General features: G+C 40.4%; 2 protein-coding genes across 2 annotated transcripts in view; both read left to right on the forward strand.

The window, feature by feature from the left end:
* The first annotated feature begins 3734 nt into the window (after nucleotides 1-3734).
* On the forward strand, nucleotides 3735-15288 carry LOC135112434 (methyltransferase-like protein 25B). The gene is made up of 14 exons (XM_064026896.1): nucleotides 3735-5050; nucleotides 8402-8526; nucleotides 8858-8970; nucleotides 9093-9296; nucleotides 9388-9416; nucleotides 9561-9795; nucleotides 10436-10571; nucleotides 11145-11170; nucleotides 11863-12144; nucleotides 12482-12623; nucleotides 13628-13737; nucleotides 14614-14713; nucleotides 14939-15029; nucleotides 15190-15288. The coding sequence occupies exons 1-14, from the start codon at nucleotides 4990-4992 to the stop codon at nucleotides 15279-15281; spliced, it is 1746 nt and encodes a 581-aa protein (XP_063882966.1). The 5' UTR covers nucleotides 3735-4989; the 3' UTR covers nucleotides 15282-15288.
* A 5184-nt stretch (nucleotides 15289-20472) lies between these two features.
* LOC135112435 (uncharacterized) overlaps nucleotides 20473-22310 on the forward strand; it is a 34503-nt gene continuing 32665 nt past the window's right edge. Inside the window, exon 1 of the mRNA XM_064026897.1 lies at nucleotides 20473-20731. The gene's annotated coding sequence lies outside the window, so the exon portion shown is untranslated. The remainder of the gene's footprint in view (nucleotides 20732-22310) is intronic.

Raw genomic sequence — 22310 nt, forward strand, 5'->3', positions numbered from 1 at the left:
GTCTGTCATGGAGGCATACATTCCTCACTCTTTTTCTCGTCCTAAACCTTCTAAACCTTCTTGGTTTAACACAGCTTGTTCTCGTGCTATACATGATAGAGAGGTGGCCCACAAAAGGTACTTAAGCCTTCCATCACCAGAATCTCATGGACTTTATATTTCTGGTCGGAACCATGCCAAGTCTGTTCTCCAACTAGCCAAAAACTCCTTCATTAACAGAAAATGTCAAAACCTTTCAAGATCTAACTCACCTCGTGATTTCTGGCATCTAGCCAAAAATATCTCCAATAACTTTGCTTCTTCTTCTTTCCCTCCTCTATTTCAACCAGGAATATAACAGCGCAAACCACTTCATATCACAAAACTAAGACGATAGAAAAAAAAACGCAAGAACAAAAAGTAAGAGAAGAACACGAAAAAAACACCAAAAATCTCACAAAAAATAAATAAATAAATCACAGACCTACAAGAGGAAAATAAAAATAGATTAAAGGAAGATTAAGATACATCGATAAGGAGGGCAACAATGGAAAGCTAAATAGTCCACGAATATACCCATCACTTGTCAGGCAAAACAGCGCGAGGGAGGAACAACACGGGTAAATAAATACTGCACGTACTACACTGCCCCCGCTCAACCAGTTCCCACGAGACCACCACCACCACCACCGCTAGCCCGTGGAAGGAACAAAATGGCGCAGCTCAGAGAGAGAGAGAGAGAGAGAGAGAGAGAGAGAGAGAGAGAGAGAGAGTATTACATGTGAATACTGTACATCACGTAAACTTTATGATCCTCTCTCTCTCTCTCTCTCTCTCTCTCTCTCTCTCTCTCTCTCTCTCTCTCTCTCTCTCTCTCTCTCTCTCTCTCTCTCTCTCTCTCACTGAAAATCAAGAAGATATTAGTAAATAACGATAATAGATTAAAAAAAGTATACAAGAAACAGGAAATACACACACACACACACACACACACACACATAAAAACAAAAACAAGAACACACAAAGCAATTTTTTTCCTCCTTTCCCCTTTTTTCCACATTTTTCACCCTACCACTGCATGAGGGACAAAAAATCAGTTCCCGCGTAAAAATATGACCAACGACGTACGTGACTTTCCTGACGCGGCGACCACGCTTCCCACTCTAATCGAGGAATGAGAGTGAGCGCATGTGTAATCTTTATATTTCTATTCTTTTATCATTATTGTTATTGCACTTGTTACAGTAGCGCAGGGTAGAAATCCAGTTCGTTTTATCTCCCTACTAGTTAATTTTTCCATCATTATTGTTATTGCTGTTACAGTAGCGCAGGGTAAAAATCCAGTTCGTTTTATCACTGTACTAATTATTTTTTTTCATTATTGTTATTGCTAGTTATAGTAGCGCAGGATAGAAATCCAGTTCGTTTTATCATCCTGTTAGTTAATGGACTTAAATACGGGGCACCAACATTGGCTTTCTTTGTCTGGGACTCCATGCGCAAGAGATCACAACACTAATCATGGGCCTATTCACAGGAAAATTAAGTATTCAGTGATGAGGAAGTGATTTTACAGTGCCACTAATGCCACATGTATCGATGCAATTATCTGAGAGAATGACTATTTACATTTACTTCCATATAATTACTGAACCTTCAACATGGGACGAGAAACTCATTTAATTGATATAACCTTGTCAAAACTTTAAAAAAATAGTTTGAAACAGACATGGGTTCATCTTACCAATAGCGGCTACTCACGGATCAGCTAAATTATGCACATATGGTGATGAAATACTCAATGTACAACACGTGTGGTGGCTTTGTTTTGCGCTGCATCACAAATTTACCCAGACGATTTACACTAACTTGATGAAAAATAAATAGATAAATAAATAAATAAATAAATAAATAAACATGATCGTGAGGGATGAGGTCATAAGCATTAACCAGTGTGGAAGTGATAGGCCCAAGGCGCAAGGGTCACAGGTGGTCTGGCAAAGCAGGCACAGGTGATTAAGGAAATGTCACTGCTCTACACAAACATACATACGTACACGGTAAGTTAACCATTCATTATTCACTACTGACGTTATCTTTGTTAGTCAACTGCAAACTGTGCATTGTAGGAGGGATAGTAACTACACCTGCTGGAAGAACAACGAGCACACCTGTTCTCACCTGTTTCTTCTTCTTCTTCTTCTTTAGAGGTCGGGAAATGACTATAAACCAAGGATTCTACATTATTCTTATACGTTCCTTGCTATAAACCCTCATGTTAATCTTGGATCACTACTGTTAGGTCTTCCACTCGCCCTCCCCTGCCCCTACCCCCCGTCTCTCAACTCTCGTTAACACCCAAACAATCGTTAATACTAAAAGACACTGCAGCATGAACACTCTAATAGCAAGCAGGAATAATGGAAGCAATGGAGTGCATGCTGAGAGGATACTGGAGGTAATGGAAAGCGTACTGGAAGCAATAAGAGGCAGTTTATGGATATCCATAGATGGATTTATGGATAGATTTAACGATAGATGACCACGGCAGGAAAAGGGTTAAGCCACTATGATTAAAAAGTAAAATACTGCTAAATCTGCCACGTTATTAATATAAGAATCACAAATACAAAGAAGTAATTTCTGGATATTTTCTGATTCACCAGAAAATTTGTTCAGATCTTAAAACGAATGCTAGCTGTTATGTACCGTCGGCTATTATGTACCGGCTCCTATGAACCACTGCTTTGGCTTATATGTACCAAACAAGGCTGCTACATACCAGCTACCAAGTAGGGAGATAAAAATTAATATTGTAAGAAAAAAGTAATAAAACTACATTAAAATATAAAACACGAAAAAAATGAAAAAAAAATAAATAAAACTGTATTGTCAACTAATACAATCAATAGAATTCAGCATACACTGATTTAATACAGGCTTAGTCCTCAGCATGATCCATGAGTTCAGCACACAAGTTAAAAAAATGCATCGGTTTCTCTTTCTCTTTCTTTCTCTCTCTCTCTCTCTCTCTCTCTCTCTCTCTCTCTCTCAATAGTTACACGGGTTTTCAAGGGTGTTTTTACGGTTCTAGTGACAGATTAACATAGTTTCTACATTACTAACAGGAGAAATTTGCTTTTAAAAGGCTGTCATTGAAGTAATACAGTTTTTTAAGGGTGTTTTTACAGTTCTAGTGACATATCTACAACATTTCTATATTATTAACAGGAGAAACACTCTTGAAAACCCTGGTAATTATCATTTTGGCTTTGAGAAACAGTCGTGAGGAGAGAGAGAGAGAGAGAGAGAGAGAGAGAGAGAGAGAAGCATTTTAGTTGAGTCTATCCTGCGCTCGTTCGTGTTTGCTGCGGTGATACGGTGCAGCAGTGAGTGAAATTTTACTTCATAATCACGTAGTCTTAGTGGGTGTGGAGTGGGGAAAGGGAAGTGAGGAAGTGAGGATATTATATGACATATTATTTGATAACATGTCACCTTTAGTGAGTGTTAGTGTGTGTAATAGTGAATGTGGTTGGAGCAGTGATACGTGGCGCTGGGGAGGGAGAGCGGGTGGCTGGCTGGCTGGCTACATTGTTTTGGTCAACACTGGTCAGTCTTGCCCCACACGCTCTATTAACCAGTGTTTCCGTATTCCCGGCAGCTTTTCCCTGTACCGAGCACCGCCAAGCAGCACCAGAGAGGCACGAATACGTAAGGTGAGTCCAGCGGTGCCAGCCTCACCTCAGTCAGCCTTCCTGCCTTCACTACATCCTCCTCCTCCCTGTAGTGTCTCGTTTATTTAGGTTTTATTATTCGTCTTTTTTAGGCATGTTTTAAGGTTGTTGACTTATTTTTAGAGTTTGTTCACATCTGAGTCTGGAAACTTGGAGATTTAGGCAAATAATGAAAGATTCGTTAATTTGTAAACAGGCTGTCTGCTAAGGTAGAGGCAGGACGTCAGTGTTTTCAGCCATTATTTGCTTCGTCTCTCATTTACTGTAAGCCAAACATGTCATAAGATGGAACCATATGTCTGGCCTTCATATTTGCTGGTCAGATAAATCCACCATTGCCTACTTTTGGTCTCATGAACGAATAATTAAGGCAACATGGCCGCAGGCTACCCCACAAAGATCTCCGCCGAGGGCCGCCATGATGGACTGCTGCCTGAGCCAACTTGTTGGGTTCCAATATTTTTTTGAATTTTTCTGAATGACTTTATTTGGCTTCTATAGTAAGTTTTTATGATTTATAAAAATATTTCGTTGCTTTTGAAGTGCGTTTCTTGCCTCAGTTAAGTAAATGTGGTGAATTTGCTGCTGTTTTTTGTATAAATATAGGACCGTTTTTACGGTGAAATTTACCCACCCCGGTTTTTGGCTCTTTTATTTGAGGCTGTAATGAAGGTTTTATTGCATCAAAAAATCGTTTATGATATTTAAAGTGTTTTGCGTTTCTGATGAGCTAAATGTGTGGAATCTAAAATAGCTTTTGATGCCGTTAAAAGTGGTGATTTTGTCATTTTGTGGATTTTTTATTTGAATATCTTAGCTTGTAACTAACTTTGCATTGTTTAGAAAAACAGTTCAGATTTTTTAAAGTGTTTTTTTATTGGTGTAAAATGAAATGGGTGGACTTTTCAATGATTTTAATGGTGTCAAAGATTCAACACTTTTTACATATTTAATATTAATATTTCTTTACAACTGCTCAGGCTGGTGATGTTTTGATATTGTGAATATTAGTTAAAGTAATTGTCAAGTCAGAATATATAAGGCATTCGACCCTAGCTTCGTTTTTTCTAGGGGTCAATTTTGAAATAAAATACGTTACGTACGTCAGCCAGCGGGGCGCCGGCAGCCCCCGCCTGTGACGTCATCAATGGTCCTGGGACTCGCTCGGATACAGTGTCTCCTCGTCAGTATTTACCGTAATTTCCAGTGTTTTTCTAGGTGTTTCCAGGTTCAGGTATGTAGGTAGTAGTAGTAGAAGGAGAAAAATAGATAAATGGAGGAGGAGGAGGAAGTAGTAAGGAGAAATGGAGGAGAAGGAGGAGGGGGCATAACAGGTAAATACCAAGAAGACCATGTTTAGCTTAGTTTTCCTTCCTGCCCTGCTTTTTCTCTGTAATATTTCATGTGTTTTGGGTGTTTTAAGTGTGTTTTGGATATATTTAGGAGTGTTGTGGAGTGTTTTGTGAATGTTTAAGTGTGTTTAGGATGTATATTTGCTATTATATCTGTGTTTTTTGTGAATTTAGGGTGTTTAAAGTGTGGCTTAGGATGTTTTTAGGTGTATTTTACGTGTATTTAGTATTGTAAAGTGTTTTGAGTATATTATGGAGTGTTTTGGGTGTGTTTGGGGGCATATTGAGGTGTTGTGAGTTTGTTATGAGTTTATTTAGTGTGTTTCAAGTGTTTCGGGTGAGTTTGGATGTGTGTCGGGTCTTTTATTTGAGTTTGTGTGGGGTGTTCTGGGTGCGGTAGTAGTAGTTAAAGGAGAAAAATAGATAAATGGAGGAGGAGGAGGAAGAAGTAAGGAGAAATGGAGGAGAAAGAGGAGGGGGCATAGCAGGTAAATACCAAGAAGACCATGTTTAGCTTAGTTTTTCTTCCTGTCCTGCTTTTTCTCTGTAATATTTCATGTGTTTTGGGTGTTTTAAGTGTGTTTTGGATGTATTTAGGAGTTTTGTGAATGTTTAAGTGTGTTTAGGATGTATATTTGCTATTATATCTGTGTTTTGTGTGAATTTAGGGTGTTTAAAGTGTGGCTTAGGATGTTTTTAGGTGTATTTTATGTGTATTTAGTCTTGTAAAGTGTTTTGAGTATATTGTGGAGTGTTTTGGGTGTGTTTGGGGGCATATTGAGGTGTTGTGAGTTTGTTATGAGTTTATTTAGGGTGTTTCAAGTGTTTCGGGTGAGTTTGGATGTGTGTCGGGTCTTTTATTTGAGTTTGTGTGGGGTGTTCTGGGTGCGGTAGTAGTAGTAGAAGGAGAAAAATAGGTAAATGGAGGAGGAGGAGGAAGAAGTAAGGAGAAATGGAGGAGAAGGAGGAGGGGGCATAGCAGGTAAATACCAAGAAGACCATGTTTAGCTTAGTTTTTCTTCCTGTCCTGCTTTTTCTCTGTAATATTTCATGTGTTTTGGGTGTTTTAAGTGTGTTTTAGATGTATTTAGGAGTGTTGTGGAGTGTTTTGTGAATGTTTAAGTGTGTTTAGGATGTATATTTGCTATTATATCTGTGTTTTGTGTGAATTTAGGGTGTTTAAAATGTGGCTTAGGATGTTTTTAGGTGTATTTTACGTGTATTTAGTCTTGTTAAGTGTTTTGAGTATATTGTGGAATGTTTTGGGTGTTTGGGGGCATATTAAGGTGTTGTGAGTTTGTTATGAGTTTATTTAGGGTGTTTCAAGTGTTTCGGGTGAGTTTGGATGTGTGTCGGGTCTTTTATTTGAGTCTGTGTGGGGTGTTCTGGGTGCGTCTTAGTGTGGTTTGGGCGTATCCTGTTGTGGGATGTTTTGGGTGTGTTTGAATGAGTTTTGGGATGTTTTGGGTGTGTTTTGGCTGTTTTGAGTGATTGGGTGAGTTTTGTGGGTAGTTTGAGGTGTTTTGAGTGTATTTTGGATGTTTGAGTGTGTTTTGGGTGAGTTTTATTGGTATTCTAGGGTGTTGTGGGGTGTTTTTTTAGTGTATTTTGGTTGTGTTGGATGAGTTTTGTGGGTATATCAGGGTGTTTTGAGTGTGTTGGATGTTTTCAGCATGATATAGGTATGCTTGAGTGAGTTTTATGGATATTTTGAGGTGATGTGGGGTGTTTTGAGCATGTTTTTGGATGAATAATATGTGTTTTGTGTGTTTCTGGGTGAGTTTTGTGGGTACATTTGGGTGTTGTGGGGTATTTTGAGTGTGTTTGGATGTTAACCATGTCTTTGGTGTGATTGGATGAGTTTTGTTATATTTAGGGGTGTTTTGAGTGTGGTTTGGGTGAGTTTTGTTGTATTTAGGGGTGCTTTGTGTGCAATACCAGAAGGATAACTGAGGGTGCAGGTCCAATGGAGTTTCAAAGAAAATAAAAAGTCCACTGGAGTTTCAAAGCAAATAATGAGTAGGTCCAGTGGAGTTGCTAAGTTGTCCATTGTTTGGTGCTTAGTTAATTTCTTGTAGGCTATCATAGATTCTCTCTCTCTCTCTCTCTCTCTCTCTCTCTCTCTCTCTCTCTCTCTCTCTCTCTCTCTCTCTCTCTCTCTCTCTCTCTCTCTCTCTCTCTCTCTCTCTCTCTCTCTCTCTCTCTCTCTCTCTTTTCCATAAGTTGTTAATTTATCTGTATTTTGTTTATGATAACAATGGTACATAACTGATGGTTCATAGCAGCCAGGTACATAGCAGCCATGGATGGTACATAGCAGCCAGTGGTACACAGCAGCCAATGGTACATAGTGGCCTGTTACCCTTAAAACAACTGATGTATTTTAAGATATTTTCCATAATTCTATGCTTGCATTAAAACTTTTACGAATAAGATATATCTAAGAATCACAAATAAACATTATTTTTAGGCGGGATATATTTCTTGTTCAGCAGAAAATTTATTCAGATCTCTTAAACATCTATATATTTGATCTCATTTTCCTTAATTTTCTGTGTGCACTGAAATCATTATAAAGAAGGAAAGATAAAGAAATAATTTCAGTACAGCCGAAAACACAGGGGCCGAACATACAAAACCACATGTACACAAAACAGCTGGTGACGCTTCGCTGGTGGGGAGAAAAGTGTCATTATCCCGATTAATGTGAAGGCAGCTCCACCACATAACCACCCATTTCCTACTATCAATGTTCCCGTGGTGTAATAAGTATCATCCAAGGTAATTATCAAAGAAACAAGCTTAACTTAAACAATCTACTGGTACTTCACAGCTTCGTGTTCTTTTGTAATCCGTCTGTTTTCCGTCCACCAGTAAGCTGACACCAGCATCATCCAGGGCAGTTATTAGAGATTCGGGGTAAATACAATGGTGTGCAGGTGCAGTGTTGCCTTGCTTTTCTAGTATTGCATGGCGGGGAAATAAAAGACTTGTTAATTCCTCACCTCTAGTGCCTATGTCGTAGCCTTCCATTGTTCGTAACTCGTTATATAGGCCTTATGCCTTATCTAGATGAACTGATTATCTGTATATGCCTCACAGTCCTCACATTTCCCATAGCAGTTATAGTGGTCAGTTTATTTCAAAATGATAAATTTAACTCGGTCCACTTAATCAGTGAAAGTGAATATTAACTTTTTTCTTTCATTGAGAAATTTTGTAGTATATAATATGCTATAAGAGGTTTACTGTATATAGTAAATAGAAGAAAATTACATTCTTGTTGGTTGGTAAAGGGCAGTAAAACATGTATAAACTCATTGCTCCTTGCAGCAGCCATGCAGAGCCACCAGTATGTCCACCTGTCAGCTGCAAGTGTGCAGGGCTGGAGGAACTACACCAGCCAGGCTGTTCAGCTCCTGGATCTCAACAGAAACATTTTGGATTCATATGTGTTGGTGAGTCAAGGTTATCAGTTTTGTACTTGTTGTCATAGTGGGGTTTGTTATGGCCTGCTAAGTAATGTGTCATGTTATACATTGAGTGCCCTATTAGGAGTTCAGCTACTGGTTGTCTCTCTCCCTGTAAGATGAAAATAATCAAGAAAATATCTATCTTCTATTTATTATTATGATTACTAATACCAAAACAAGTCTACACATACACTGAAATCTCCATGTAGACTTACATATCTCGTGAGTGTCTCTAAGAAGAGATTGGCTGCAATCTGTTTCAGTCATTGACTGCTGGTTCACATGAAAGTTAAGTGTAAATTTTTTTTTTACCCAGGATTTCTTCACTGAAGATTTGTGGTCTCGACTGAACCCAAAGTGGACAGCTGTTCTTGACAAGTTCAGTCCTGGTGACCTTGCCTCATTCCTGCAGAATGGTGCAAGTATTAAGTAAGTTGTGGTGATCATAACAAAGCTGTGTATCATACTTTCTTCCTTCAACAAGAGATGTTTGCAAGTACTTCAGTAGTACATTTTATATCATATTCATGTAAAAATCTTTCATGTTTCAGACAGGAGAGTGCTTGGCCCCTGTCACTCCTGGCCTTCCTCGCTGCATCCCATGCCCTCAGCCTGCCCCGGAAGGCTGTGTCCTCTGTGAACCCCCTCCTGCACTACCTCAGTCAGCAGGTCCAGACAGGCAGCATTAAACTTAATAAACCAGAGTATCATGAGATATCACGTAATGTAGAAAATAAATCAGAAATTGAATACAGGTAATATATTGGCTCATTATTATGGTAGTGGATAAGATAAACCAACAAAAGAAGTAGTCGTAAAATAAGAAAAGATGACATGTCTGTGTAGAGATGAAAATTACTTACCAGATTATTCAAGTTAGGTTTATGAGGAAATGTTCGTCCTGTGGGTTTGGAATCATGACACAATCCTGTGACTGGTTTGCACACCTTAGCTTTTTACTAAGAATGCTCACAGTTTCACTCCTATACATCCATGAACTGTACTTTTGTTGGCTACAGCTGCAGGACAACACAAGTTACTGCAGCACGTGTTCCGCCGCCACCTGAAGCCAAAGAAGCAGCATGAGGTGGCTCGCCTGGCCATCGTGGCGGCCCAGGTGGCTCGCTGTGTCTGTGATGGAGTCATGGTGGACGTTGGCTTGGGGCAGGGCCACCTCTCAAGACTCCTGGCCTATGGACATGATGTGAGAGTCGTTTGTCTTGAGGCAGAGGATAAATTCATTGATGGAGCTCGGTAAGAAGTGCATTGGAAAGATTGTTTGTGATAAGGCACGAGAGGAGTGTTAGTGTTTACTTGGAGTGCAACTACTTATTATGTAGGTATTGCATATTTGTTGTTTTAGGAACAAATTAGACAGTGGAGGTAAAGATCAAGAGAGTAACAAAGAATTTATTTGATATCAGACCTCCATATTTTAAGTTTATTTGATTGTTTTTGTTCATGGCTCCAGCAAGGTTTGTTTAGAAATAGGACCTTTCTGTATTCACATTGCTGACCTTGCCCAGTACTGAGATCATGTAACAACAGTAAAGTCGATGCATGTAAGGAAACTAATAACATGTATAGGTGATCTGTTCTACTTGTGCTGCAGGTGGCCTAGCTAGTTAATGTACATATTCACCCTTAAATTCAGAGCATATAGTATGTGTCTCTGTGTATGCCACAAAAGAAAAAGAAAGGAAGTGGAATGAGGGAACTGAGGATTCTCTCCTTTAGTAAGTGTGTTGCTGTGATGAGACACCGCACAGAGAGGGGGAGGGTCTTCTTGAGAGTGTCAGCTTGGTACATTGACAGGTGAATACATACATTGTTACTGATCAAAAAAAAACATTCATTCTGCTCCTTTATAACTTAAAAGCAAACCTTTTAACAGCAAGTTTGACCATCAGCTGGAGAAGGCTGTTGAGAAGATGACCAGGAAGAACACCAGTCTGCCGCTGCTGCCCCCTGGACCCCGGCATGCTGTCTGCCACCTCCAGCCCAACATGGACCCACACACCTTCACCAAGGTTTGACTTTCTGATTTCATCAAGTAAGAGTTTTTTTTATTGTTGTTATTATTATTATTATTATTATTATTATTATTATTATTATTATTATTATTATGTAAGAGGAGCACTAGCCAAGGGCAACAAAACTGTAAGGAAATAAAAAACAGGCCTAATGAAGTGCCAGTCTCCAAACAGAGTCGAAAGCCGTCATCAAAAATTAAACAATGTCTTGAAATCTCCCTCTTGAAAGAATTAAAGTCATAGGAAGATGGAAATACAGAAGCAGGCAGGGAGCTACAGAGTTTACCATAGGAGGGATAACATATAGATCATTCAAAATAACATTTCTGTACTGTTGTTTCTATTTTATTTTTGGATCTCAAGCAGTATATTAACTTTTATCCCTCACCCCTCCATCCTTCAACACACACCTTAACACATCATTGCTCTCAGTGGATGTGGAAGCCCCAAGAAGCCATGGGTCACAAAGTAATAATTTCTTCTACAATTTGGAGGCAACTGTTGTGCATCAAAGTAGTGCAGGGGCTGTGTATAGCTTGTCATTTTCTGCATTCTTCTTATATTCTTTAGCTGCTGCTGTTGATGTTCCCCCCCGTGTTAAGACGATGAATTGATTATGCATTCTACAGCCCAGTACAGAGAATACTACCTTCATATTCCTTGCTCATCATTAAAAACAAACAAGAATGGTAGAGGAAGGCAGTTATTGTGCCATTATATAAAGGTAAAGGGTGTAGAATTGAGTAATAGTTACAGGTGATAACTTATAGTTCCAGGAAAAGTCATTGCGAGAATCTTGACTGAAAATTTGATGGAAGCAATTGACGTGGAAATCAGTGAGGAAGTTAAAATTCAGGAAGGGGGAAGGTTGTGTGGATCAGAGTTTTGTAATTGGATGATAACAAAGTACTTACAGGAAGATGAAAAGTTGTATATAATATTCATGTATTTAGGGAAAGTGTCAGATAGGGTGGATGTTCTTAAGATTTCTGGTGTAAGAGGGCAGTTATTGGAAGAAATTGCAGCTTTTTATAGGGATGTAGGTGCATGTGTGAGGGTGGAGGGGGGAGCTTAGAGAGAGTTTTGCTGTAGGAGGATGGAGGCAGGGATGTGTAATGTCTGTGGTTGTGGTTTGGGTGCCCTGCATTTATGTAGCATCTAAGCCAAGTGCATAGACAGATGTTACTTGTATGCAATTTAGCCTTAAGAAATGTTTATTGTTGTGATTGTGAGAATGAGTATTAGCTTCAGAGGGGATGTCAACGTGGTGTGTAGATAGATATTAATGAATCCTGTTGGTGATGTTCTTCTTTTATCATATTTTCTCAGGTGTGCATTACAGCATTACATATTTAGGTATGTTGGCAATGATGAGTGTGACAAGATTCTCATGGCAGGTTATCACAGGGGTCTGGCCAGATCTTCAGTCAAGAGGGGAGGTGTGTGGCCTCCTGGGCTTGCACACGTGTGGGGACCTGGCACCAACCCTGCTCAGAATTTTTACCAGCATGCCAGCGTGCCAGGCTGTGGTGTCTGTGGGGTGCTGCTACATGAAGCTGACCACTGCCAGGTAACAGATGGGTGCTTGAGAGATAGAGAGAGAGAGAGAGAGAGAGAGAGAGAGAGAGAGAGAGAGAGAGAGAGAGAGAGAGAGAGAGAGAGAGAGAGAGAGAGAGAGAATTGTAGGGATAGCATGTCAGAAATGGTTGTTTAATTTATTTTTATGTAAGAGAGATACTGGCCAAGGGCAACAAAAAGTGTGAAAATAAAGGCCCACTTAGAGTACCAGTCCCTGAAGAATGGTAAAAAAATTAATAAATAAACAAATCATCCTAAATTGAAGGATAAGTATCTTGAGTAGCAGCACTCATACATATCTAGTCTTTCTTATTCCTGGATCTTTTCAGTGAGGAGAATCCCGGCTTTCCCATGAGTAACTTTGTGAGGTGTCTCCCTGGCCACGCCCTGAGCTATGAGTCACGGGAGGTGGCCTGCCATGCAGTGGAAATGTACACCGACCGTCTCTCTCTTGGCACCGACAACCTGAAGGTGAGGTGTGGTTCAGTGCTGTGGTGTGAGCAGTGTAGATTTTCATTGATTTTTTTAAGGATTGTCTCCTTGAATGATTATAGTGGTCAATTTTTTTATGAATAATTTTTATATGATTTTATATGATGTAAGTCTTACTGTAATGACAAAAATTTAAGCCAAAAATGCTCACCTACTTTTCAGATTTAATATATAGTTGCTGGCTTTATTTGCCTACAAATTTTCACTTTATTTTCTTTATTTATACATATTTTTTTAAGTTCTGTGATATCAATACTTATTACTGAATCTCTGAATCTTATAACCAGTAATCTGATAATACCATTAGTAATGTGAGCCAAAGGTATGGAAATGTGATGACAACATTTTAGGGACAGGTAACAATGTTTAATCAGTAGTCTTAGTTTTCTTCTAAATAATACTTACAATTCTCTGAGTTTTCTAAATAATACTTACAATTCTCTGGCACTGCCTCATGAATAGTTAGTTTCAGATATTTTTACAGAAAAGTGGAATTGATGTGGTAAAAATCACTTGTGAAATCAAGTAAAATGATACATTTAGAATGCCATACAATATGAACTGAAAGGATTTTGCAACTTGCTCCATTCAGTGAAATGTGTCAGAACTTTATCTACATTTTTCAGGGAATTTCAGTGTGTGTGTGTATGAGAGAGAGAGAGAGAGAGAGAGAGAGAGAGAGAGAGAGAGAGAGAGAGAGAGAGAGAGAGAGAGAGAGAGAGAGAGAGAGAGAGAGAGAGAGAGAGAATTATATCTGAGAGGATGTGGTGATCAACCATGGTTCATAAACATACAGTGGGTCTGTGGTGAGAGAGAGAGAGAGAGAGAGAGAGAGAGAGAGAGAGAGAGAGAGAGAGAGAGAGAGAGAGAGAGAGAGAGAGCAAAAATATGGCTGTGGTGAGAACAAGAGAGATATCAGACATGGAGGTCGACAGTGGTTCATAAATATACTGCAGAGGTACACATCAAATCACCACTGGCAGGTTCACTGTTACTGCGCCTGTCTGGAGGAGATACTGGTGAAGCACTGGCCGCATCACTACCACGCTGGCCTCCGCTCTGTCAACAACGCCAACCACATGGACTTTTCCACGTGAGAATTAAAGAACTAAGCTACAATTTTCATTTTCCTAGATTCACACAAGACTATCATGAAAAAATAGCTCCTGAACACACTTTGTCACATCCCAATTCTCTTGATTTCAGTAAAAATGATCCTCTCTTATTTTGCATGGTACTTTTTTTATTCCTTTGTCTGTCTTCCTTTGGTATGTGACCTTGTTCATAAGCATGGCTCTTGCTTTTTTTTACACTCCTCCATCCTCTCCCTTGCCAAAAAGCATCTTATTTTTGTACTGGATCTCTTATTTTCACTTCTAAAACACTTTATTGACCTTTCTGCTTTAATTTTTGTGTATACTTCACTTTGCATCATTTTTTTCTTCTGGATTAGTCATTTTCACTTATAAACACTTTCTTGAGCTGTCTGTTTTCATTACTTCTCTGGATGTTTCACTTTTCAGCACATTTTCTGTACCAGACCTCACATTTTCATTTGTAAACACTTTGGGCTGCCTATTTTTATCAATTCCCCGGATACTTCACTTTTCATCTCCAACCACACACATATACACACACACACACACACACACACACACACACACACACACACACACACACACACACACACACACACACACACACACACACACACACACTTACCATGATTCACTATTTCATTCTTTGTTGGCTCATTCACATTATTGTCACATCTTTTCATTCTTGTTAAACTAAAGGCTGTACAAGGGGACATTTTTCTTACCTATATCACTAGACCTTCAGTTGTTACATTTTTGTCAACATTAAAGTATTAGGCCATGAAATGTGTGATATGATGACAGTCATGTAATATTCAGACCTTGAGAATGTAGTGATGACCAATTTGATGTATTTACTCCCTGTCTTGCAGCTACGCCAAGCAGGCAGTGTCTCGGCTTCAGGATGTGGTGCTGCCTGAGGCGGATCTGACAAGTGAAGAGACCTTGCATAACCTCACCAGATGGCAGCAGGTTGAAAAATATTCCTCTTACACCATTGCACAATTTGAACATCTAATTTTAGTGGTTGACTTGATAGATAAACTGCCTTACACATACATACACAGTAATATACATTCAGATTATAAATTAAAAGTAAAGCTCATTGATACTAATCCATTATCAAACTGACTTCTTAATTTTTGAAGAATTTGAGCTCATGAAGGTTCCGTTGTGAAGGGAGGGTGCCACTTGCAGGTGGTGGTGTACTACTCGCTGCGGCTGCTGCTGGCACCGGTGGTGGAGGCTGTGGTGCTGTTGGACCGCCTGCTGTTCCTGCATGATAATGGTGTGTGTGTGTGTGTGTAGAGGGTGTCTCCTGCAGCCAAGCATGGGATGGCCACAGTCACTGCATTCATAATTGATTGGGGGAAATGCAATAAATGAGATGGACATTGCAAAGTGATTCCATGGCCTGTCTTATTCACCAACACAAATTTTACTTTCAGGGTTAGAGGGCATTCTCTTTCCTGCCTTTGATCCACAGCTGTCACCAAGGATTCACATTCTTGTCAGTGTTAAACCAACTAATAAATTATGACAGTTAAGTAATTGTTTAAATATGAGCATCACTACTTCCATTTCTAGCATACTGAGTGAGACCTGGCTGCCCCTCACGCACCGCTGAGCCTTAACCCACAAGCCACCAACCATTCACATTACTCAAAGCCTCTGAGTCTCCTGTTTTTGCTAATATCCAGTACTGTACAGTAGACAAATGCCAGTCTATCCATTCTCCTTATGAACTTGCTGTCCTCTCTATCCAGGCAGCAGGTCTTTGGGAACTAGTGCCAGGTGACTTCTCCAGGATATCCCCAGCACTTAACACCTGTAGGGAAGAAGAGGAGTGAGGAGTGGTTGTGGTGGTGGTGGTGAAAAAATAATCAGTATGGCTCTCTTAAAGTAAATTATAAGAAAAAAAATCCCAGAAGTTGGCCAATTTACTCTTTAGTCTTGATTATTTTTTTTGTAAAGTGTGTTCATCTATTGATTCACTTGTCTGTCATGAAGATGCACCAGTGTGCATCAGGGAAATCATTGAAAAACAAACAAGAATATGAGGAATGTGATGTATACCTAAATTACACAAGTTTCCAAGGCAACACTACTGAAATATAACATTTTGTCATAAGTATTAGCCATCTTTTCAATAACTCTATCTCTCTCTCTCTCTCTCTCTCTCTCTCTCTCTCTCTCTCTCTCTCTCTCTCTCTCTCTCTCTCTCTCTCTCTCACACCAGTGCTGCTTCACATCTAGCATCATCACCATCACTGACACATCCTTGCATCCTCTCCCTTCTTGTCCTCCTTCAGACCATCCTTCATCCCTGCAATGGAGAACAAACATTACTAAAAGCATCATCACAAAGGAGTGTTTGGGCTGGGTAAGGCTTGCATATTAATGTGTGTAGCTGAATGAGGCACAGAACACATTAAGAACACTGTTAGAGGGGTAAAAGGAGGAAGGACAGACAGAGAATTGGATGAAAAACTGAAAGACTAAAGTTTTGCTGCCATTATATATATATAGACACCTGCCGAAATGGTAATTACTCCCAGTGAGGTCTAAAGCACTGTTTAAGGGGTGCTGTGAACTTATTAAACCCAACTGTGACCTCACTGAACGTTTCCCTTTGTGTCTCACAACACAAGGGGGCAGTCACAGCCTGCCCTCTAAAGACAACTCTCTTCCTCCACACAAAACTACAAGCACCTAATAACACACACACCCTTCACTCAAAAATTTTAAAATCATCATGGCGACTCCTACACCAGCCTCGGAGTCCCCATCTGGGGAGGGGACCATAAATGTCCCCAGGTTGGACTGCCTTTCTGTCGACGACCCTAAGTGTCTTGACACCCCCCTCAACTTTTTCTTCATTAACTTCTTCAACATTCGCAGTCTAAGATCTAATTTTCAATCTGTAGAACACCACCTCTCTTCTAAACCTCATCTTTTCCTCACTGAAACTCAGGTGTCTGAGGCAAGTGACAGTAGCCCCTTTTCTGTTCTCTCCTACTTTCTCTATCCTCATTTTCGATCCAAAGCTGGATGCTGTGTCTATGTGTGCAATGACTTAACCTGCTCTCGTGCCCACGCTCTTGAATCTACCGATTTTTCCACCATATGGCTACGACTACAGAGTCACTCTCATACTAAATTTATCTGTGCTGTATACCTCTCACCTAAATCCTCTGACTATAAGAAATTCTTTGACTACTTAACTTCCAAAGTAGAGCACATTCTGACCCTCTTCCCTTTCGCAGAGATCTCCATTCTTGGAGACTTCAATGTTCACCACCAGCCTTGGCTTTCCTCTCCCTTCACTGACCATCCTGGTGAACTAGCCTACAACTTTGCTATCCTCCATGACCTAGAGCAATTGGTGCAACACCCTACTCGTATTCCTGACCGTCTTGGAGATACGCCCAACATTCTTGACCTTTTCCTGACCTCTAATCCTTCTGCTTATGCTGTCACCCTGGGCTCCTCCAATCACAATCTCATATCTTTATCTTGTCCTATCGCTCCAATCCCTCCTCAGGATCCCCCTAAGCGAAGGTGTCTCTGGCGTTTTGCCTCTGCTAGTTGGGGGGACCTGAGGAGGTATTTTGCTGATTTTCCTTGAAATGACTACTGCTTCCGTGTCAGAGACCCGTCTTTGTGTGCTGAGCGCATAACAGAGGTGATAGTGTCCGGCATGGAGGCGTACATTCCTCACTCTTTTTCTCATCCTAAACCTTCTAAACCTTGGTTTAACGTGCTATACATGATAGAGAGGTGGCCCACAAAAGGTATTTAAGCCTTCCATCACCAGAATCTCATGCACTTTATATTTCTGCCCGGAACCATGCCAAGTCTGTTCTCCAACTAGCCAAAAACTCCTTCATTAACAGAAAATGTCAAAACCTTTCAAGATCTAACTCCCCTCGTGATTTCTGGCATCTAGCCAAAAATATCTCCAATAACTTTGCTTCTTCTTCTTTCCCTCCTCTATTTCAACCAGATGGCACCACTGCTATCACATCTATTTCTAAAGCTGAACTCTTCGCTCAAACCTTTGCTAAAAACTCTACCTTGGAAGATTCTGGGCTTGTTCCTCCCTCTCCTCCACCCTCTGACTACTTCATGCCACCTATTAAAATTCTTCGCAATGATGTTTTCCATGCCCTCGCTGGCCTAAACCCTCGGAAGGCTTATGGACCTGATGGGGTCCCTCCCATTGTTCTCCGAAACTGTGCCTCCGTGCTTGCACCTTGCCTAGTCAAACTCTTTCAGCTCTGTCTGTCAACATCTACCTTTCCTTCTTGCTGGAAGTTTGCCTACATTCAACCTGTTCCTAAAAAGGGTGACCGTTCTAATTCCTCAAACTACCGTCCTGTTGCTTTAATTTCCTGCCTATCTAAAGTTTTTGAATCTATCCTCAACAGGAAGATTCTTGAACATCTATCACTTGACAACCTTCTATCTGATCGCCAGTATGGGTTCCGTCAAGGCCGCTCTACTGGTGATCTTCTGGCTTTCCTTACGGAGTCTTGGTCATCCTCTTTTAGAGATTTTGGTGAAACTTTTGCTATTGCCTTGGACATATCAAAAGCTTTTGATAGAGTCTGGCACAAAGCTTTGATTTCCAAACTACCCTCCTACAGTTTCTATCCTTCTCTCTGTAACCTCATCTCAAGTTTCCTTTCTGACCGTTCTATTGCTGCTGTGGTAGACGGTCACTGTTCTTCTCCTAAATCTATTAACAGTGGTGTTCCTCAGGGTTCTGTTCTGTCACCCACTCACTTCTTATTATTCATTAATGATCTAAACCAAACTTCTTGTCCTATCCACTCCTACGCTGATGATACCACCCTGCACTTTTCCACGTCTTTTCATAGACGTCCAACCCTTCAGGAGGTAAACATATCACGCAGGGAAGCCACAGAACGCTTGACTTCTGATCTTTCTAAAATTTCTGATTGGGGCAGAGCAAATTTGGTATTGTTCAATGCCTCAAAAACTCAAGTCCTCCATCTATCAACTCGACACAACCTTCCAGACAACTATCCCCTCTTCTTCAATGACACTCAACTGTCCCCATCTTCTACACTGAACATCCTCGGTCTGTCCTTATAATCTGAACTGGAAACTTCGCATCTCATCTCTAGCTAAAACAGCTTCTATGAAGTTAGGTGTTCTGAGACGTCTCCGCCAGTTTTTCTCACCCCTCCCCCCAGCTGCTAACTCTGTACAAGGGCCTTATCCGTCCATGTATGGAGTATGCTTCACATGTCTGGGGAGGTTCCACTCATACTGCTCTTCTAGACAGGGTGGAATCAAAAGCTTTTCGTCTCATCAACTCCTCTCCTCTAACTGACTGTCTTCAGCCTCTCTCTCACCGCCGCAATGTTGCATATCTAGCTGTCTTCTACCGCTATTTTCATGCTAACTGCTCTTTTGATCTTGCTAACTGCATGCCTCCCCTCCTTCCGCGGCCTCGCTGCACAAAATTTTCTTCTTTCTCTCACCCCTTTTCTGTCCACCTCTCTAACGCAAGAGTTAACCAGTATTCTCAATCATTCATCCCTTTCTCTGGTAAACTCTGGAACTCCCTGCCTGCTTCCGTATTTCCACCTTCCTATGACTTGAATTCCTTCAAGAGGGAGGTTTCAAGACACTTATTCATCAATTTTTGACCACTGCTTTGACCCTTTTATGGGACTGGCATTTCAGTGGGCATTTTTTTTATTAGATTTTTGTTGCCCTTGGCCAGTGTCCTTCCTACATAAAAAAAAAAAAAAAAGGGAGAGGGCTCAGCCAACTCGGGACCCCAATTCTCCACGAGTGCCGATTATTTTACGAAGAACCAACTGTATCCTATATGTAGAGTCTACTTCTAAGGAAAGTCACTGTAAGGTGTTGGAATTGGCAGCGGTCATTCAAGCCGTGGCTGTCACTCAAGTAACAGCTGTCAGTTGGGTCGCTTCTGTTCCCTGCGTTGCGCCTGTCACGCTCCGATGACAGCTGTTTGACACAGTATCGCTTTTCCAACGGCACCTCTCAATGTTACATACAGTTTCTAACCACGGTTCTTTCGCTTCTGACCATTATATAAAACAATAGATCGATAAACAAAAAAAAAAAAACATTCTTAAATGATTCAGCATCCGATCTCGATTACTCTCTGAAATCTATACTGAATCAAGAGCGAGCTTTAAGAAATTAGTGGTAGTGGAAGTCATTAGGGTTTCTAAATGTGCTTTCATAATTTTAGGAATACTTTAACATTGATTCAGGTTCACCAATAGGAAAAACATCCATGATAACTGTAATAATCACTCCGATGGCTTGGGAAATCCTTAAAGAGCACAGCGTTAAAAAAAAAAAAAAAAAAATCACTGGACTCCTGTATTTACCCTACCTATGACATTAATTCTTTCAAGAGGAAGGTCTCAAGACACTTTTATAATTTGGAATTACCCAATTGGCAGAACCCCTTTGGGACTGGCATCTCGGAGGATCTTTTTTTTTTTTTTTTTTTTTTTATTTTTGTAGTCCTTGGTCACAGTCCCTCTTATATGAAATAAAACTCCATCTTTTAAGTAATGACGGTGCACGTAGCTACATGGGTTTTTGGAATAGTCATTTAGACATTTTTCTATATCACGTTACATTAGCTACAGAGAACAGAGTGGGCTTCAAACAGAGGCGGGGAGCAAGGAGGTTCCGCCTACAGATAGATAACATAAACTTTTGGAATAACACAGACTTTTGAAAGTTTTTTTTTGGGCTGCATTGGCTTGTGCATCAGGGTATATCAGCTGCAGAAAGGACAGCCAGGGCTTCAAACAGTGGCGGGGAGCGAGGAGGTCCTGCCCACAGATGGCGTCAAGAGCTGTCAGTGACGTCATCATTGTGGCCGACGGTGCTTGGGAGAGGAGGACATTTACCCACGTATTCTCCCTGTATTTCTCGCTCCTCAGCACCTCGTCCCTCCCGGCCCAGGTGAGCACACGAGGGGGGCTTCGAGTGTTCACCCTGGCACCCAGGATTGGTCCCTAGTTTCTCACGGGTGGAGGGACAGGGTGAGGTTTTTATACACTTTATTTACGGGGGATGAATCACTGAGTTTTCAGCGCTTTAATGAGTCAATACGATGAGGAAGTGAGTGACTGAGGGTGTACGGGGTTGGGGGAAGGTTTCAGGGTGCTTCATGAAGGAAGGTGTGGTAGGGGAGAGTGATTTCAGGATGGTATTGTGGGTAAAATAAGACTCGTCAGTAAGGCGGCCCAGCCCAGCCCAGCCCAGCCCACCTCTGACTCATTCCCGGCAGCTATTTGGGATATTTGGGTTCCCAAACTTAACCACATCATTTGTATCCCTAATTCCAAGATATCCTTACTATAAATAACCAGAACCCCTGACCTATCCCAACCTTAACTCTGACCTAACCTAACCTTATCAAAAAAACCCACTTATTATTAACAGGAATTGGAATTTGTAATGAGATTTTGATGTGTATCCTTAAACTTCAGCAATCCTAGCGTTCTGTGACCCTAATCCTGTCCCCTCTTAATCCTAGCCTAACACTGACCTACCCTAACTGACAACTTGACAGTCTTAGGAAGCCATATCTTATCTCCTTCATATCACTCTATTTTCCCTACTTATCATTTGTTTTCCTTCATTACCTATACTAACTAAATTTTACTATAACCAGATGTAACCTAATGTAAATAGAACCTATATCAATAATACTAAGAATACCTAATTTTTCACCAGTGCTGTGTTGGTTTTAAAATTTGCTGTGGGTGTGTATTTGCTTCTTATGTATTTAAGGAGCAACTTTTGTGATATCAGGGCAAATTAATGCATGAAATAACTTTTTAGGATGTTGAATTTCGTTGGGTTGGCTTGAAAAAGGGTTGAGTTTTACCATTTTGTCAATTGTGGTATTTTGAGGCATCTGGTAGGCTTATTGTTATTATTTGTGTTAAGGAGCCTCACCAAAAGTATGGAAAAGAAAAGAAAGAAAAATACATGTCACTTCTAAAAGGAATCCATAGAAAAAGACATTAATTATAAGTGTATTCATCAGCAAATTTACCCATAAGATTCATATAAACTGACTGTATTCAATAACTAAGTATGTATCTATATAAACATAAGGCTTTGGTTCTATAACACTGGAAACCTATACAAGTACTTAGTTACCAGTTACCTCACCATTCATAGTCAATGCAAGTTACCCATAAAATTACCAGTTGCCTCACCATTCATAAGACAAGATACCCATAAGCTAAGTTTGTGCTGCAGAAGGTTATATGGCATTACAAACCTGCAAAACTATACCAATAATCAAGTTAGCCAAGGGAAGTTACCAGTAAGTTAAGTGTGTGCTGTGGAATGTTGCCAACCCAAGCACTGGAGACTTGACATGTAAAAAAGGACATAAAAAGGTCTAGGCATCATAAGAAGTGTGGCACTGCTTGGCACTACACCAAGGGGGGAGGGTTTTTTCACCATCAGGTCATAAAAGGGAGGTACAGTGGAGTGTCTTGGCTCATCCTCTCTTTCTCTCTCT

Source organism: Scylla paramamosain, chromosome 23 (assembly GCF_035594125.1).
Source record: "Scylla paramamosain isolate STU-SP2022 chromosome 23, ASM3559412v1, whole genome shotgun sequence".
Lineage (NCBI taxonomy): Eukaryota > Metazoa > Arthropoda > Malacostraca > Decapoda > Portunidae > Scylla > Scylla paramamosain.

Bases quoted from the DNA above. Each gene is read 5' to 3' on its own strand.
- LOC135112434 (XM_064026896.1), top strand. From the start codon at position 4,990: ATGGAGGAGGAGGAGGAAGTAGTAAGGAGAAATGGAGGAGAAGGAGGA. The intron at 9,297-9,387 runs GTAATATATTGG...ATGTCTGTGTAG, and splicing joins AAATCAGAAATTGAATACAG to AGATGAAAATTACTTACCAG. The intron at 11,171-11,862 runs GTTAAGACGATG...TAGATATTAATG, and splicing joins CTGTTGATGTTCCCCCCCGT to AATCCTGTTGGTGATGTTCT.